This window comes from Rhinolophus ferrumequinum, chromosome 27 (genome assembly GCF_004115265.2).
Source record: "Rhinolophus ferrumequinum isolate MPI-CBG mRhiFer1 chromosome 27, mRhiFer1_v1.p, whole genome shotgun sequence".
NCBI classification, from domain to species: Eukaryota; Metazoa; Chordata; class Mammalia; order Chiroptera; family Rhinolophidae; genus Rhinolophus; species Rhinolophus ferrumequinum.
This window is the reverse complement of record NC_046310.1, coordinates 16,085,912-16,105,359: the sequence shown is the minus strand read 5'-3', so window position 1 is coordinate 16,105,359 and position 19,448 is coordinate 16,085,912. Positions and strand designations below refer to the sequence as shown.

At 43.5% G+C, this 19,448-nt stretch overlaps 1 protein-coding gene across 2 annotated transcripts in view; it reads left to right on the top strand.

Annotated features, from left to right (window-relative positions):
* KIF26B (kinesin family member 26B) overlaps positions 1–19,448 on the top strand; it is a 407,807-nt gene that overhangs the window by 185,838 nt on the left and 202,521 nt on the right. For both annotated transcript variants that reach the window (XM_033099718.1, XM_033099717.1), the window contains exon 4: positions 13,533–13,699. In XM_033099718.1, coding sequence (XP_032955609.1) covers positions 13,533–13,699 — 167 coding nt within the window. The remainder of the gene's footprint in view (positions 1–13,532; positions 13,700–19,448) is intronic.

The window sequence follows — 19,448 nt, the reverse complement described above, 5'->3', positions numbered from 1 at the left end:
TTAGATGTGTGCTTTTGGACAAGTCACCTCACCAATCCGCACCATTGTCTCTTTACACTGACACGTGAAAGTTGACTTAGCATATACCTAAGGACTTCTCCAGCATCACTTAAAAAAAAAAAAAAATGTTCTTTAACTTGCTTTTTGGATGGTGTAGGATTTGGCATTTCGCATTTCAGCCAAATCCTACAGATGTGAGGTCACTTTGAAGCTGGGGTCATGAAAGCCTATGCTTTGCTTTGGAACCAGCTGACCCTTAACCCAAGTCAGTTCCTTGCTCACCATTGGTGGTTTGGGACAATGCTGGGGAATTTTTGTTGCTGTTGTCACCGTCATTGATGTGTTTGTATGTTTTTGCACAAAGGCCACACAAATGTTACGTAGAGACATGCTTTAAAGATGAACAGGAATATTTCCAAACGTCCCTGCTTTATATTTGATTATGAGTGTAGGACCCACAGAGCACAGTCAGCTGCGTGATCTCATTTCAGCGCAGACACAGTCTCACAACTTCCCCCAGCTGGGAAATTAGGTCTAAGAGAGTCCCTTGTGTGGTCATCAACCAAGCCCGGCCCACAACTGGCTCTTACCACTCAATGCACCGTGTCCCGAGGACCTGAAGCACGGCACACACTTGGGTAGGCACTGGGATTACACTGGCACTTCCCTTTGCTCCACATTGTTTCCGGACGGATGGTCTCTCCTTTGTGGCTGTGGTTTGGAGCTGGCCACGGCAGAGCAGGATAAATCCTGCCATCAAGGGTCAGCCTCAATGCTGTCAGCTTCCTTCAAGGACTCCAAACAAGGCAAAGCCCATCTTTGGTGGATAGGAGCCGTGCAGACCTGTGTCCCTATGGCTCCTGGTGTTGGGGCTTCAGTAGCTGCAGACCTCACCCCTCTGCCTATGTGGGCTCTCCCTGCGACCATCCCCGACACCCTGAGCGGTGCATGCATGGGTATGCATGTGTGTGTGTGTGTGTGTGCACATGCATGCCTTTGTTTCCTCAGTTTACAAGGTTGCTTTTGCATCTAGCAAACTGTCCCTTCTATAGACCAAGGTGGGTCACTTACAGCCAAGTGTTGTCTACAGGTCCCTCTTGACTTTTTCTCCTAAGAGCTGAAGTAAAATACGAGGAAGTAAGATGCCTACAAGGAACGCACATTTTAAATTCCAGGCCATAATGCACTGCTGGTTTTCTTGAAAGTTTTCCAAGCATTAGGCAAGACTTAGGTGAACAGTGACACATACTCTGGGAAGGGCCTGCTTCTTAAAGATGCATGGGGATGTCCTCTAAGACAAAACATGGCAAGTTGAACACGGATGGAAAAGGCCACGATCTGTATGAGGATTAAATGCTACACCAGTTCCAGATAATCTAATGTTCAGTCTCTTAATCTTATTGGGTTTCCCGTTGGAAACATAGCTAATAAACAGTGCCGTTCTGCAAGTTACATAAAGCAAATATTCAGATATTTAGAAATTCCCAACCCTTTTCTTCAAAGGGTAGAACTACTTTTTTTTTTTTTTTTTTAATGGAAAAACGAAAGCGAGTTGCTCAATATCGTGACATGGATCTTTAAATTTCTCAGTTCATGCATTTTATCTTCTAGGCCTCAGGGTTCTGAGTATAGCTGAAACTCTTGTCTGGTACTGGGAAATCCGGGCAGGCAGAAAGGGGCGTCAGCCTCTGGGCTTGATTTCTACTCGCCCGGAAACCATATTCCTAGGAGCCCTTGCTCGATATGCCAGAGAATTCCAGCTCCTTAGCTGTGACGTGCTCACACTCGAGCTAGTTGAGAGGGACCATTACTTGTCTCCGCTCCCCCTTTTTCATCTTTTTATATAAACTTCTTTTTGTTTTCCTCTTTCTCTTTCTTCCCCTTTCTCTTATTTCTCTCTTTTTCCTTCGCTTCTCTTTCCCTTTGTCCCTGTTCTGTGTTTGCCTTTTCATTCCCCCGCTCACCATTTATCTCAGCAGTATATTGAATTAAGTAATGCTGAAATACATGATTTTTATTGACTAAAGCTTTATATAACCTATTCCTAATTTTTAAAATCAGGTGAAAATAACTTTATCCTTAAAAACAAACAAGCTCCAACAATCCCAATTCAACTAAATTAAGTTCATTTTATTTCCATGTATTTGTTAATTAATGTATTAATTAATGGATTTATTAGACATATTCCATATTCAGACTGTGTGCTACGCTGGTGATATTGAAGTGAGCAAGATCCAGTCTCAATTGTCACAGGGCTTGCCATCTGGTTGGGGAGAGACCGGTGACAAGAGTTACAAGATAAACAAATGCTCTGATAGCAGAAGGATAGGGTGGAGACCCATGGAGGGGGGTGACCCTGGGCATCAGTGTGCTTCTTGGGTCTCTGGCTGTCATTTGAGTGTTTGGGGGTGAGAAGCAATGGTAACTTCCCCCAATAGAAGAGCAGCCCCCAGTGACTCAGTACAGGGAGAAATGGGTTAGTCCTCCCGAGTCCCAAGAGCTGACATAGGAGTAGCCTCTGGCCCGACCCTGAGGTCAGGTTGGGTTGATGAGGGTTGTAATGTCCTCTTGTCTACTCAGTCTACATGTGCTTAGTTGCAAATTGAACATGAAATCAATTATTAATACATCGGGAGTCAGACCATTTGATTTTATTTTCACTGGATCATAAAAATCACAAAACACTGGATAGAGCGAGCTTTTTGTGCATACTGAGAAATTATTCAAAGGATCCTTTTCTCTGCTGTGTATCAAATCTTTTGTGGTTACCGTATTTTCTGAATTGGGAAGTGGTACTTGCTCTGGATGATGTGACCAGAGCAAGACAAACTCAAGGCTAGAACCCAAGTACAGCGACATTTGGAAAAACTCTGTTCCTGGGGTTTTCCACGTGGCAGAGTTTAAGCTATTATTTGATAATCATTGTGCTTGCTTCATGGGGATGTGGTCAAGATTAAATATGGCAACACGTATATAAACTCTTACAACAGAACCTGGCTCATGGTAAATGCCCGAAAATGCCACCAAGTGTGACCATGATCTGTGAGGATGCCTGATGTTGGTCCTCCTAGTTCTCTCAGACAGAAGCTAATCTCATCCTATCAGCTGGATTCCTTGTATCATTAGATGTCATTGGATATGTCACCCAACCCCCCCCTACAAAACATAATTCAGGATTCGGTATTAAAATTATTGTGATTCAGCATATCTACAAGGTGAAGGAAAATGCCTACGTAGAAATACTATATGCTTGATGGTAAGACATTAACATTTGTTGTAAGATGTTCTTGAAAAGAATATTTGAGCTTTCTGCCTTGAGCTGCACATGTTGGAACTAAGAAATCTAAGGGAAGAGATCAAAACAGGAATGCCACTGGCCTTTTGCTTCATCCTACACCCCCCTTGTTTCTACAGCATGTAGGCGGCCCTGCCCCTGCCTTCTAGTAACACAAAGAATAAAAGAAAACAGTCACCAGGTGCCGAGGGGCCAGATTTTAGCCCTGATAACGGGTATCATGGACTGTGCAGCATCTTTTATTTGCTGAGTCTCATCGCACAGGGCAGATGATGAAGGTGAGGCTATAAATCCAGGGTGAAGAAAAGGCAGCTCTCTGGGGCCGTGTGCAGCGCTGGGGTGTGGAATTCTCTTTTGCAAGAGGTCACTGAGTCAAATGCTGTGGATGGATAATTTTATGGCCACTAATAAAATTTATAGCCAAAGCAAGCTAAGATAATAAGGGTAATCAAACTTCCAGCCCTGGGATGTAAAAATCCCATCTTTGCCCCTTCATGCTGGCCAGGGGGCTGGACAGCACAGGGAGGGGGTTATCTGTCTGACTCAAGGCCAGTGGCAGAGTCTCAGAGGTGATTTGTGCCCCTGTAAGCTGCGAGGACTGGGCCAGTCCTGGGGCAAGCTTCAAGTTAGGTGGTAACTGCCTGTATGTGGGGACAGCATCTCAAGATCTGTAGGAAAATTAACTATCAGATTTAAATGTCTAGAAGTAAACAGCGTGAGCATATGAAAGGATCTGAACCAACCCAGTTTTAGAACACCACACTATGGAAAGAATGTTAACCGACTGTTCCCGTGTGACTTGGCAGGCATGAGGGAAGATAAGGAAGGACGGTGTTTCAGTCAGGCAGGTGTAAAGAAATTCACCGATGTTTAATCAGAGAGCTGAGTTCTGGAGGGCGCTTTCCTCAGCCCCAGCTCCCTGCCGGCCTCGCCGCTCTCCCTGTTTGCTTCTCCTTCTCACTTTCCCTCAGTGGAGGGCTTAGGTTGACCCCATTTCCTGCAGGCCAGACATCGGCTGGTGGGGTCTTGTCACTGGGACCACCTTGCAAAGCACACCTGCAGAACTCCTGGCGGACAGCACCCCCATTCTTGGCTCCATTCCTTGACTCATCTTGACATTTGGAGTCCTTATGACCTCTCTCAAATGACAAAGCAGACGCATGGCCACCTGGGACAAGCTAAAGGGAATTGACGCTTCGGTACTATGGGGGGTTTTGTTTTGTTCCTTTTTTTTTTTTTCCAATTGTGGTAAAATATGCATAACCTAAAATTTACCATCTGATGTTTCTGGGCAGAGGATATGCCCCTCAGGAGAGTACCACACTGATGTCCGATTTCACCACCACTGCTCTGTGACAGGAGAAAGGCCTGTACCTCAGAGCCAGTCCTAAGCTTTGAGCTGCTTATTCAAGTGATTCTAGAACATTCAGGAAATATTTAGAGCACCCACTATGTGCTGGGCACTGCATTAGGAGCTCAGCACCTTCCGGCACGACCAAATAACTGGGTCTGACTTTGGTATTGTCGTCACGGGTTTGGGGCTGCAGTTTAACTTAAGAGGGTTGCTGTCCTTAAGGCTTTGGTTTCTGTCCAAGTGCTTTTTTCTTAGTCCTTTCAGTGATCAGACACTTGGGCTGTCCCTTTAGTCAGCAGTCTCTTGGTAGTCTAAGTTTCTCCTTTTTGAATTGTGGTACAATTATTTTTAAGTGCACAGCTCAGTGGCATTAAGTATGTACTGTTGTGCAACTATCACCACCATCATCTCCAGAACTTTCTCATCATCCCAAACTGAACCTCTGAACCCACTGAACAACTCCCCATTCTCCCCTCCCCCAGCCCCTGGCACCCACCATTCTACTTTGTCTCTATGAGTTTGACCACTCCAGATACTTCTTATAAGTGAAATCATACAATATTTGGCCTTCTGTTTATTTATTTAAATAAAAACTCTTGATAAGAGAAAATTTATTTTATTGCCCCAGTTTTCAGGGGCAATAGATCTTATTCAAGCAAGAAGAGCCCAGCAATAGTTAAGTTGCTGCAACGTCTGCTGAGGCTTCCAAACAAAGATGTGCCTTTCCGATGCCAGTTTTCCCTTCGTTGCTGCTCAGGAAAGGTGCACCGCACTGCCCACGGAACGCAGGCTCGCCCGTCTTTGAAAGGCACCGCTTGTCTGCAGAGCTCTGGTTTCTGGTGGAGAAAAGACAAGCAGGGTGAGATTAAAGTCGAAGTGAGATCAAGTTTGCCCGATCCCTGGGGGCAGAAGTCATCACAAGCAAGAAAAGAGCAGGTGGGACAACTTAGTGAGTGAGGGCTGAGGGCTGCAGGGCCCAGACCACACCGACATGCGCAGACACTGCAGACCAGCAGATGGTTCTGGCTTCGAGACATCCCAGTGCTTCCCTCTTGAGTGGGGCATTTCATTTATTTCTCTGCCTGCAGGGATAAAATAAACACAACTCCTAAGCATTTCAGCCCCAGGGATGTGCGCCTATGATTATTAAAGCGGGAGTCCTTCGATCGGTGCTGCCTGGGAGGGCGGGGGGCTGTTCTGGGGTCCCCTCTGCCAGACGCCGTTGTCGTCTGCCCAAAAGAGACTCCAAGTGGGGACTGACACATATTCCTGCAGCCAAAGCTGAGACTCATATAGAAAGGACGGAAACTTTTCTTTCCCTCCTTCTCGATGATATGAGTGAGAACTCCCTAAGTTAATGTGAGCCTACCACGCTGCGTGGCGATTTCTTGTGCGTCACTGTGATCTGTGCAAATGAAATGGAGCGTCTGCATAATCAGCTATACTTGGCTAGCTTTAGTTTGGACATGCTTTTTTTGATTTTTTTTTTTTTTTTTTTGCGATTTGCTTTCCTAATTTATATTTTACGTAGGCTTTTTAAAAAGTGTATCCTGGTATCCCGATTTCCTAAATGTACAACAAGTGATAGTGTAGAAGCATGCTATGACAGTACCAAAGGTTATCTTTTTCAAGATAATTGAGAGTTGGTTTGGGCCAGCACGGATCAAAAATATTTCTTGAGCACCCACTGTTTGCAAAACCGTAAAAATATTAAGTAACACTGTAAGTAATAAATAACAATAAAAGAGATGTCCCCAACCAGTGAGATATTAATTGCCTAAGAGAAAACGCTATTAAATGTTATTTTCTGGGATTCGGGGGTCATAATGTCATTAAATATAGTTAAAGACTAAGCAGGGTGCGTTTGCTGTCAGGAGATGTCTCTAAACAGGAAATGGATACTGTTGGTGTTCCCTGCAGCCCTGGCAGAGTCAGAGGGAAGTGGCTTTCTGGGTCAATAATGCCATTTAAGATGAACCCCCATGCTGACACACTCTGGAATCTCTGAGTCATTCCCGTTAGCAGGGAAGTTAAAGGTCAATGGCTTACAGATTTCAATTCGAGATGTGGAAGCAACCTTGGTTTATAAGAGCCAAACATCTTTTGTCTTGATTTCACTGTGGCCAAGATCAGAACCAAATTTAAGATTTTCTGTTTCTTTGGGGACAGACCTACAGCTTCTTCTACTGAAGTATCAGAGCAAAATTTATATATAATTGAAAGCCACGAATCTTGCCTAAGATTAAAATACCGAGCAGCTTTATCTGTGAAGTCTGTGCACGCAAACGATAGCTGAGATTCTCACACACACTGAGGACCCCATGTGTACAAGCACACACGTGTGCAAACACACGTGTGCATCCTCTCCCTGTGGCCTGGATCTTTGTGCTGACACCCCCTAGTGAATTGACCACCATGGGTGGGAAGGGATGTGGTGTTTTGAAAGTAACAGATACTGTTGCTTTAATGAACTGATCCCATGTAACCGAGATGGAGAGCTAAAAGCAGGTTTTAGTCAGAACGAAACGAAACAAAATTCTGTGGTGAAAATTTAGTCCCACCCCCACCCCATCCCAATGTTTGTGATTAGGACCGCCCAGCAAGTTTTCACCTACTGTTTTTAGACTAGGACAGCGATGCCTACACACAATCAAGGCAACGAACCCTTTCCACCAAAACTTCAGGTTTTTCAAATGTGATAGATGGCTAGATTGAGGTTTGTAAATCTGAATTTTCTCAGGAAGAATCGTGTACCTTTCACAGTATCGTGAGAGAAAAGATTAATTCAGAATAGTCCGAAAAGCAGAGGCAAACCATGGTTCTCTAAAAATAAGGCTCTTGACTCTGAGTTATGCACTGAAGCTAAAGCTTCCTTGAACTCCTGCCATGTTGGGCATTTTCTCTTATAGCGGATTATAGGGAGGGGACCAGAGAGCAGCCCTGAGACAGGAAGTGGTCCTGAAGGGGGCAGTTAAAGGAGGACAATTGAACTGAGGGGTGGAGTGCAGAATGAAGATTGTCTCAAGAGTCAGACAAATTGGGGTTCCAATCTTGGCTCCTCTTCTCACTGGCTGCTTTCCCTGGATAAATAGCCCAATCTCTCTCACCATCAGTTTCCTCAGGGGAAAAATGGTTAAATTATCTTCGAACCACAGTTGCCATAGGTGACAATCTTCAGGACTGTGGTGAGGGTTCTGTGGGAACCCATGACAGCCCGTCCATGCGCCCCATCTCGTGTGCCCCCTACTTGGCCTGGGAACCAGAGGTGGGGGCGGCTGAGTGGCTGGAGAAGGGCCAGGAGTCCTCAGGATCTCATCTCCTCACCCACTGGAGTAGCCCAGGCTTTCAGGCAGACTTTTACATACAGAACAGAGCCTTTATTATAGCTAAGAGCAAATAGCGGGCCTCTCTTAGACTTGCTTTTGAAGTGTGTGTGGGGTTGGGCCACCCACTGGTTGGAAAGGCCACAGCCCTGAAATAAAATTTGGAACCCAAGAAAACAATGAGAGCTCCTGAGTAGGTAGTATGCCGTCAAGCGTGGGGGACAGCGAGAGAACCTGGGGTGAGAACGATCATGGAAGGAACATTGTTCAGATCGCTTAAGGACTGTCATGTCTGCCCCATGTTGCTCCAGAGAGCCAGCTCCGGCGTGGAGAGGCTGAGGAATGAGGGCATTCACAGTGAGGCCCGCGGCGTGTAGGGTAGTGCTTTCATTCACTCGTGCTGTATGACCAGGGCTACAGCTGGTGGGCCCAGCGTCTCCTTCCTTCAGAAGCATGTTGGAAGTGACCGGGTTCAGCACCTTCTACTCCTCCGGCCTCCAAATCCACGGCTGGCACTGTGCTGCTCACCCCATGGAAAATACAGGTGAATGCAACTCCTTCCTTCCTTCTAGTCCCCTGAGGGACTCTCTGACCTGAAGATTTGGTCAGAGAGGCCCTGAACGCCTCTGTGACTAAAAGCACAGTTTGGAAGGTCACCATTACCAAATCACAGATGGTATTTCTACACACACACACACACACACACCCCTTTATTTTTGAGAGGGACAGAGAACACGTGTCATTGGCTGACTACAGGTTTTTCTGTCTATCATTCTCTCGAGGTCAGTTACTAAGCAAAGTTTACTTGCTGTAATCCCCCAGGTCTATCTGGAGCTCAGGTTACTCAGTAAACCTCAGTAACTGAGGCGAGATCATATAATAAAAACAAAAAGAATGAAGAATGGACTCAAAGGCCTGCATTTCTTACTGGCTGAGTGACTTGCCTTGGACAAATCAGCTAACTTCCCTGAGCTGCTGTTTTGTCACCTGTGAAATGGGAATACTCGCCCACCTGTCTACCTAACTGAATATCGATTGTTTCAACCACGGCTTGTATGAGGAAGCAGAGGTGTATGGACAGCAAAGACGCAGACAGATATAAGGGAGTCCTTTATTCTGTTAATGGTGATATAATTATTATAGACACTTTGCTTAATGGATAGCCAATTTAGTGACCAGCTACCACCGTGACAAAGAGCCACAGGAAGAATTTGCATAGGAGCAGTTCTTTCAAAGCCAAATTTCATCCAGTAGGCAATTCTTTTTTTTTTTTTTTCATAGTGGAACAATTCAGTGACAACCTATGGTATTGTCTGATGGGTAGTTTGCAGGCTTGAGGAAGAGTGAATTCTTGGTAAGAAACATGGCAATACCATGGTAAGAAGAGTTCCACCCACACCCAGCATTCAGAAGCCTATACACTCCAGTGTATGTATGAAAAATGATAGCTTATCTGACAAGGGGGCTCCTTGTCACTCAAAATGATCTAGAATTGATATGATTTTAATTGTTCAATTAAAACAGTGATAGCTGCTTCTATTGGCAGCAAACCTAGTTTCTCTATTTTTCAGAATTCTAAAGACGTGACTAAACAGGCAGAACAGATAGAAGTTGCTTCAGGCCAGCTAGCTTGTGGATTATCTTTGTATGAGATATTGACTGTCGGTGAGTTGTGCACAACTTGTAAGGAAAAAACATAAATGTTGAAGATACCGGAGACTGCAAGGAATATTTGCACGTATTCCTACTCCCGTGCCTGGCAAATACTGAGTACCCAATTCATGGTTGTTCACATGAATAAATGAGCAAATGAATGGACTAAAGAAAAGGCAGCTTTTGATCCCTAAACTAGCCCCCAGTGGAGCCAAAACATGACACTTTGGTGGTGGTGGGGAGGGGAAAATACTGTTGTGTCCCAATAGTCAAACAAAATAGAAATGCTGTATAATTTTTAAAAGAACGAAATCTTATTTAAAGGACTTAAGAAAAGAAGATTTAATTAGATAAATATGAGCAGTATAAAGTAAGACTAGCTCAGATTTATTCCGCACATGTTTTGAACATCTCTGTGTGCCAGGCATTGTGTTGCTCTCCAGGGAGAGCCCTAGAACTACTGTGCTGGGGCTTTTGTGTAGTGAGAGACAATGACGTATTATTAAATGCATAATATGAACCAAGGTAAGATACCGAAGGAAAAGCCTGCAATTTTATAAAAGCGTCCAACAGAGGCTGAAAGGAGGCTGAAAGAAAACAGCTCTGAGAAAGTGATGCTTGAGTTTGGATCTGAAAGAAAAGTAGAAGCCTTCCAGTATTGGAGAATGAAGGCAGGTGCAAAGGCCCTGGGGCTGGAGGAGCAGGGGATGTGTCTAGGAACTTAGGGGTGGCCGGAACCCTGGAGTGCCGAGAGTGAGGGGAGGTAAATTAGCAGTTGTCACTTGCCACACATATGTATTTTTTCTGGAAGACTTGTATCCCTGAACAGGATGCAGGGTATAAATACAAATGTAAGCATGAACTTTCAGGTGCTGAGTGCCCACAGGGGTAGGCAGTTGGGGGGATGCCCTCTTCCCATTGTGAAATAAGCAGAACAAAACCTAGAGAAGGCTCAAAAGAAACCACAAAGCCAGCTCAGCCAGGCTTCTAGGATGGAAGAACCACAAAGACGGGTCCCCAGCAAATCATGACACTGAGTATGTCTGGAAAGCTGGGACATGGGAGATGGACACTGTGATCCAGGCCACGGGAGATTTCAATGTTATACAAGATTTGGTATCTTTTGAAAACCTCTTTTAAGGGAAATAAAATGTTAACCTTTGCATATTATGGTAGTGTGTACAGCCAAACGTGTTTTGTTATTATTTGATTTTTTCCCCTTATATGTTTAAATATTTTTTTTTTTTTAATTAGAAGGAAGGGAGGGAAGACGGTGGGGGGTGGAGAGGAAAGAAAGAGGGGCCAGCATAGGCCTAAGAGCCAGGGTCCTATTCGCAGTTACACATTAGCTTGGACAAGTCACTTCTCTGCTTCTCAGTTTTCTTCTTTAAGAAAAAGATTTTTTGAAGAGGATGATCTTGACAGTCACTTCTAGCTGTAAAACATTCTGTGATTCTAATTTCTAAAAAACAGTTGTCAGGTGAAGGGGGGATTTGGGGACTGGGTGAAAAAGGGGAAGGGATTAAGAAGTACAAATTGGCCGTTACTAAATAGCCATGGGGAAATAAAGTACAGCTTAGGGAATACAGTCAATAATATGGTAATAACTATGTATGGTGCCAGGTGGGTACTAGACTAGTCAGGGGGAATCGCTTCTTATAAATATCTAACCACTATGTGGTATGCCTGAAATTAATGTAATATTGAATGTCAGTTGCAATTGACAAAAAAACCTCCTTAAATTTAAATAAATAAACAAATAACATAAAAACAATTGATTATTGAATAATTCTACTTACAGGCTTGGGGACTGAGTGCCCACTGATCCCCAATTCTTTGAAAGTAAAAGATCCAATCTTTCTTGGCTCAAGATAGCCAATAGCTCTCTTTTAAGGAGGCTATGTCTTGAAATTCACTTGCTAAGGGACATTTTTGAAAGCCATGAGACTACACGATGCTTGCGTTCATCCTGGGCCAGATTTGGGACTCTGGAACCACCCAGAAACCCGTGCCTCTGCGTTAGGCATTTTGCCACGCGCCACACACATCCTTAGTGGCTTCTCTGTGGGTTGGCAGCGCACCTGCAAGGACAGTGCACACACAGTGAGGGAGAAGAACGCCATTCCCTTCGCTCCAAACTTCAGGTTAGAAATACCGCAGTGGAGAGAGGAGACACCCAAAGCAGAACATCAGGTGATAGTGATGTTAGTGAATCCACATCTGTAAACTGGAACGAACTGCGCACACGCTTACTTGTTCACTGCATTTCTTCAGATGCCTTTGTGTGTTCCAATAAGGATATGTGTCTTAGATTGTAGCTACTTAATGAAAAAAATGATGCTATGAACTTGGGAGTTTTGTTTCTGGACATTGCCGAGGATGGCATCATGGGCCATGGGGCTTCATAGATGGTGTTTGGTGGTGACAACAGTGTGATGGCCCTGTCCTCAGCCGCCTCCCCCCAGTTGTTTCAGCTGCCCCTCTAGTCTGCCTCATTCTTCCAGGAGAGTGGCAGCTGGTGGAGGGGAGCCCACTGCAAAGGGCGGCAGAGGCGGCTCAAGGAGAGGGGACTGGTCCCGCTTGCCGAGCACCATGGCTGGGAATATGTTCCAGACCATGGCTGCCTTTGCTGCCTCCAGTTCCGCTGTTTCATATGTGGGTCGGGTTTCCTTACAATGCGTTGAATGAATGAGAATAAGAAAGTATGTGTTGGCAGAATTTCAGCTGAATAATGCCAAGGCTTTCCAAGTAAGAGCATGCATTTAGGCAGAGCAAAGTTTGAGTCAATGGCGTTCCGGGTAATGGCTATCCTGCTAATAATGAAAAGTACAAATGTTTTTATGTTCAAAGGTTAACAAATGGGACTCTTTCACTGGCCTACTGGCCTGCTCAGTTACAAAGTGGAAACTGTTCCTGATCTGTGCTTCATTGCACTTGCATTTTCTAGGCAATTAGAGACATTTTCCACTCAGCGTTTAAGAGCTTTGAGCTGGCTGCAGACTCTTTTTTTTTTAAAAAAACAAAACAAAAGTTTCCTTTTTTTTTTTCAACAGTTTTTCCTTTTTGCAAGTAGACTGAAGTTTTAAAGTAACAGGTTTTTGAAATAGCACATTTAGACTTGCCTGTATAATTATTACATTTGTCATGGGATTAGCACTTTCCAAAAGTGTATTTCTACACAAGCTTCTCATTTTGCCCAGAAGTATGGTTCTTCATAGCATATTATGTGGATTTAGACAAAAAGGACCCAGCCTTATCCACTAGAACTTCCGTTATAAAAGCAATTATTGCAAATAAAGTGGAAGCCATTTATCTTAATGAACCAGTCGGAAAATTGAGTCTGTTGAAATGATCTAAATCCTCCCCTCAAAACCCCATTGGTAATTCCTGGTGGCTATATTTATTTTTATGAGCTCCCTCTAAGTCATCTGCGTGCTGACTGCCTACAGCAAACAACAAATACTGTTTGGTTTAATTCCTTGTGTTTTGAATAGCAGGTTCACTTCTCCCTTAATATAACAACATGATGTCTGTGCCCCACTCATCCATTTGAGGACATTTGGGGCCGTTTCTGGTCAGACACCAACACTGGTTGACGTTACCAGTCTGGTCTTGGGCTGCAAACCGTGTGGATAACGGCTCATGCTTTGCCCCCCGAATGGAGGAGAGACACAGACATAACTGAAACTTTCAATGTCAGGGGTAATTTTATTCCATTATTTTTAATGAAAATGAGGGGGATATCCTAGCTAAAAAGCTGGAAGTAGCCTCAGAGAAGCCCTATGCAGCACAGGTGCTATGTATACGGAATGTGGGGGACAGGTTCCCCATAGGGTGAGCTGTCAGTGGCAGTCATGACATGCAGTGAGCCACAGGTGATGAGCTCAGTATCCATTTTCCTCCTCAGATCTCCCAGCTGATGACAGAGACGGGCCGTGAGGGCCTGACAGAAGCGGTGCTGAATCGCTACAACGCAGACAAGCCTGCTGCCTGCAGCGTGCCAGCTTCGCAGGGCTCCTGCGTGGCCAGTGACACTTCCACGGGCACCTCAGTGGCCGCTTCCTTCTTTGCAAGGTAAGAGAGGTGCCCCGGCCCTCCGTTCTTTCCCAACAGCCCATCTGGTGAACCTCCCATGTGGGCCAGTTTTGCTAAAACACCAGGAAGAGTTTGGGACCATCCTTTGACTTCACTCTTTAAGACAGGGGTTCTCAACTTCAGCACTGCTGACATTTGGTCCAGATCATTCTTTGCTGCGGGGGCCTGTCCTGTGCATGATAGGACATTTACCAGCATCCCTGGGCTCTACTCACCAGGTTCCTACAGCACCTTCCCCAGCGGTGACAACCAAAAATGTCCCCAGGTTTGTTGAGAACCACAGCGACAACCAAAAATGTCCCCAGGGTTGTTGAGAACCACGGCTCTCAGAATGGGTGGCTGTAAAGATGGTCTTCCACGGGATGAGCACTTTTGTGGGTACAGCCCTATGGCTGGTGTTTCCAGATTTATCTTCTCGTAACAGCAAATGAACTGCTTCAAAATCAGCCATTAAGTAGATGGCAGTTTTCTTCCTTCTTCACAGACTAGCTGGATAGTTACCGAGATGATCCAGCTAATCTTAGAAACTTTAAAAACATGAGGAACAAAAAAGAAAAATATTTCAACAATGTTTTCTGCCTAATTTTAGCAACGTGGCAGAGACAGGGCAGCAGACAAAGGACAGCTGGGCAGGAGAACACTTCAGGGTTGTCTGGATTCAGGCTTCTTATTTTATGAATGAGGAAACTGGGGACCAGGAAGGTTAACCTGTGAGTTAACTTACAGCAAAGCCAGAAATAGAAACGAAATTCCTCTGCTTTTTTTTTTTTTCTTTTTTCTGTGACTCATTCTTTATTCGATACTTTGGAACTTAACCTTGGAAAACTCTTTCTACCTCAGATTTGCAAACTCCTGACTAGGCAGGATGCCGACGAACTAGCACCAGATATGAACTCAGGAGACCCCTTGGGTTCCAGGTTCAGGTCTGCCTCAGTTTCCTTATCTATAAAGTGAGGGTAACACCCACTCCTCCTGATTGCTCTGAAGAGTAATATAAGATGATTATAAATTATGAAGTGCTGTAGACATGTTAATTTAATATATGGACTTAACCAGTATGTCCAGAGGAAGAAATACGGTGTGGCTTTTTGTTTGGGGAGAACAGTGTTTCCTGCTTCAGGAACACCAGCAGTATCATTAGAGTCAGGGAATGGATGTTGAAATCAGATTGACTGGGAATGTCTGAGTTCTGGACAAATGGTGGGCTTGAGGCTAGCTTTCACATTAATCAGAGGAGAATTTACAAACAAGCAGAAAAACATCAGGGAAGGAATGGCAAATGACTAGCAACGACGGTCTTCTCTGAGACTTGCTTGTACAGCCAAGGGGTGACTGGAAGCTCTGAGGCGAACCCCAAATGGATGGGCCAGTGATGGCTGGGGGAGGCCATGTAGGTGATGTTAGCCATAAACAAAGATGGGACTTGTGATTTCAGAATTACAACGGCGTGTGGTATGAGCTTTCAAAGAGCTGGATCCACAGGGCTGCCTACATTGTTATTATTTCTTTGTTTGTGGTGCATGGCAATAGCACTTGGAGCTTAATGGTGCAAGGCATTAAAAGTATACACTTGGTGTTTAAAGGGTTTATAATGTACAGTGGGGAAAAAGTGCCATGTGAAAAAGAATAACATACATGTGTTATTATAACATGTCTAGGAAGCATTTAGAAACTTCTGGAGCAAGTTGACAGAGTTATTTTATGTCTGTTGAATCTAAGAATAAGAAAGTGGGACACATGCATATATACATACACACACACATACACACACACATACACACACACATACAAACATACACACACACGGTATGATCAAAAATATAGTGAATGTTTAAATTAAAGAAAATTATTACAATAAAAGACACATTGCCATTAATCCCCCTCAAAATACTCCCCTCACTTCGAGCACACTTATACCCATCCTTCTTGCCACTTTCTGAAGCAGTTCTGGAAGTCCTCTTTCATGAGTGTCTTTAGTTGCACTTTTGTAGCTGCCTCAATGTCCTGAATCGATTCAAAACATTTACCTTTCATGGTCATTTTGACTTTGGGGAAGAGCCAGAAGTTGCACAGTGCCAGGTCTGGTGAATAAGGTGGATGAAGACATACCATAATGTTTTTATTTGACAGAAATTGCCATACCAGAAGTGATGTGTGACGTGAAGCCTTTCCGTTGTCATTACAAAATACAGTGAATGCTGCTGCCAAGTGCCATCCAGCAGAAAGGCAAGATCTTCAATACAGGAAGCGGCATGTCGAACCTTAGTAACAATGTGTGACAAGTTTCAGCTTGTTCAGTACAGTCAGTCGGGTATGAGCTACAGTTAAGAGAAGGTGTGTTTTCAAGTGTGCCGTAAATCATCTCCATCATGACAATGCTCCATGTCACACCCATTGCTTCTGGTATATGGCAATTTCTGTCAAATAAAAACATTATGGTGTGTCCTCATCCACTGTAGTCACTGGATCTGGCACCGTGTGACTTCTAGCTCTTCCCCAAAGTCAAAATGATTCAGGACATCGAGGCAGCCATGACAGCGTGACTAAAGACACTCACGAAAGAGGACTTCCAGAACTGCTTCAGAAAGTGGCAAGAAGGATGGATAAGTGTGTTCAAAGTGAGGGGGAGTATTTTGGGGGGGGAATAATGGCAATTTGTCTTTTACTATAATGCATTTTTAAAATTTAAACATTCACCGTATTGTTCGATTATGGATATATATATCATAAAACGGGATAATATATATCCATTCCCCCACATACCCACTGCCCTGGTGGCCCTGCTTTCACTCCTACCAAAGAGGGAGGCAGCATTCTAACCACTCCCTGTCACTGATGGGAATCTGAAGCTTAAGGCCCACGTTGTTAAGAGACCAGGGATGTAGGTCATCTCTTTGGATCCCCCACTGTCCACGTGATAAGTCAAAATCAGCCCTGCTTATGTTGTCAGACAGTAAACTGAGTTGCGTGTCAAGAGGTTTTCTGTTTGGGCCAATGCACATCTGTGCAAGGCGGTGGTACAGCAGCTTTTGTTAGGGGTGAAGTCTGGGTCTGTTGCTGTGCCCAAACCGGAAACACTTTCATGCTTATCGCTCATATTGAAAAACAGGAGTGTTTTTCTGTTCTGTATAGGGATTTGGGGATACAGTAGGCTCCTAAGCCTCAAATTTGTGCTCACCCCTTTTAAACTCTTTCTGCTTGACCGTGTGATGGAAACACAATGCTCTGAGTCTGCAGGACCTTGGATTCCCCTGCAGCTCCAAGTGAGGACGCAGGGTGGCCTGCTCTCAGGCAGCTGTGCGGGGCATCATTTCACTTCATTTGGGAGTGGTGCCATTTCCTAAGTTTGTGGCCAATATGGCTAACGTCCACTGAACGATCAGTACCATGTTTCCCCGAAAATAAGACCTAGCCGGACCATCAGCTCTAATGCATCTTTTGGAGCAAAAACTAACATAAGACCCGGTCTTATTTTACTATAATATTATTTACTATAATTTACTATTATATTATGTTATATTATATTAAGATATAATATACTGGGTATTATATTATACTATATTATATTATATTATACCAGGTCTTATTTTACTTATTTTACTATAAGACCGGGTATAATATAATATAATATAGTATAATATAATACCCGGTATATTATATTTTAATGTAATATAACATAATATAATTTAATATATAACATAAGACCCGGTTTTATATTAATTTTTGCTCCAAAAGACGCATTAGAGCTGACGGTCTGACTAGGTCTTAGTTTCGGGGAAACATGGTATGTATGTATCACTCACCGTACTAAACTCTTAATAGGCAAGATATCGCTTAATCCTATGAGGCAGATCCGGTCATTTCCCCTGTTTTATGGATAACGAAAGAAGTGTCCTGAGGTGAAATCGCTGACCCAAAGCCGCACAGCCAGGAAGTGGCAGAGTGGGGAGTCGCTTCTCATGTCCTCTCACTTGTGAACCCTTGTTGCTATTCTCTGTGCTAAATGGGCACAGTAAGACACTTTAGGTTTCTTTCACCATAATTAGGAACTGATGATAACTGCTTCTAAAATAGCATTGGAAATAAGCGAGCCCTGTAATTTGTTTGGGAAGATAAAACTCAAGTGTTGAGAGTGGTAGCTGTCCACTTTTCTTTGTGAGATGAACCTTTCTTCTTCAATATTTACTTTTTAGAGCTGTGGGTAGAGGTGTGGCGGGACCTTGTTGCATTTCAGAGATTCAATGTCTGTAAAATAAGAATTCCAATCCTGAATAAGGAACGAGACTTTTGGTCCAGGCTACTCCAAGTGTAGACAGAGGCTAGGCTGACTGTTACTGGCCTGTCATAAGTGTAGAAATTGAGAGGAAGCGTTTAGAAACTTCTGGAGCAAGTTGACAGAGTACCTTGATGTCTGTTGAATCTAAGAATAAAAAACAAGGGCTTATATTTTGAAGGTAACTAGAAGTAAAAGAAGACATGATTCCCTACCACAGACAGTTTGAGAAGCACTGCTTTAGAAAATGATGGAGCCCAAAACACCTGTCCTTTTATGCCTGTCTTGCCAGAATTTCTTTATTTCTTTAAATATCGGCATCTTGGTAGACTGCCTTCACTTCAGCATTTCAGTATCCAGTTTTTGGAAAAACACTTTTTCGGGGTGGGGGGGAATATAGTAACAGTGGCATAGTAACAGTAATACGAAAGGTATTAATAGTAATCCAAAAAAGAGATTGGCACAGTTGATCATCAAGTTGCTTCACTATCATGTGTTGGCTTTGAACTTTTCAAATGAGGGGATCTCCTTTGCATGGTACCCACGTGAATGTGAGGTGTGATTCAATTTTCCTATTTGTTGACTGTTCACTTTGGATAAAGATTTCCTTCATTATGTACTTAGCCTTATAACCTATAAAGTGCATGAAACCCAGTCAAAACTCTTGGGTGAATCCTCAGTATTGTGAGTTGAGGTAGAGCAATCCACATTTTCATTTGAAGAGCAGTGAAATTCTGGATTACGCATAGAATTGCCTTGAACCCTGGTAGATAAAATGAACCTTTCAGGTGACCTCCTATCTTCACATTGCTATTTTTTCCCAAATAACCTGAAGAGCCATTTAAAATCATGGGGTGGTTGTTTTAATTCATGGAGAAAACCAACCTCTGGAGGATCTTAACCTACATTCAGAGCAAGTGTTTGAAAAACAGTGAAAATTGCTAGCTATCACATAGGCTTTTCAAAGACAAGTTCAAGTTTGACAGAACTGGTGTGGCCGTCACTGAGGCATCAGTGAGCACATGTGCTTTCGATTGTTTTCAGACCTCACTTCTTATTGTAATATTTATTGTTTTACAGCTTTTCTGTTTAGGTCACAACCTTTGTAAGACCATTACTTTTTATGAAATTCAAATCAAATTTTCAAGTAAGATTATATAAAGTTTTGATTATAGCAGTGACTTTTGTTTTAAGTTTTTCTGTTTTCTTTGTGTAAACAAATGCCTTTAAAATCTTGTTTTCCCAGGTTTTGGTTACTTCAGATTACTCAGTGCCTTGAAATCTGTATTCTCTATTCTTTTTCACCAAAAGGACAGGTAGTGGGTCCATTACATGAGAGTGTCTCCCTCTCTTTCTCTCTGTGCCTCTGTTTTCCAGCAACAGGATTATTTTATACTTGTTGACTCCCTTCTTAAAGATTCTTTTACACAACATTTAGACTTTTACACAACATTT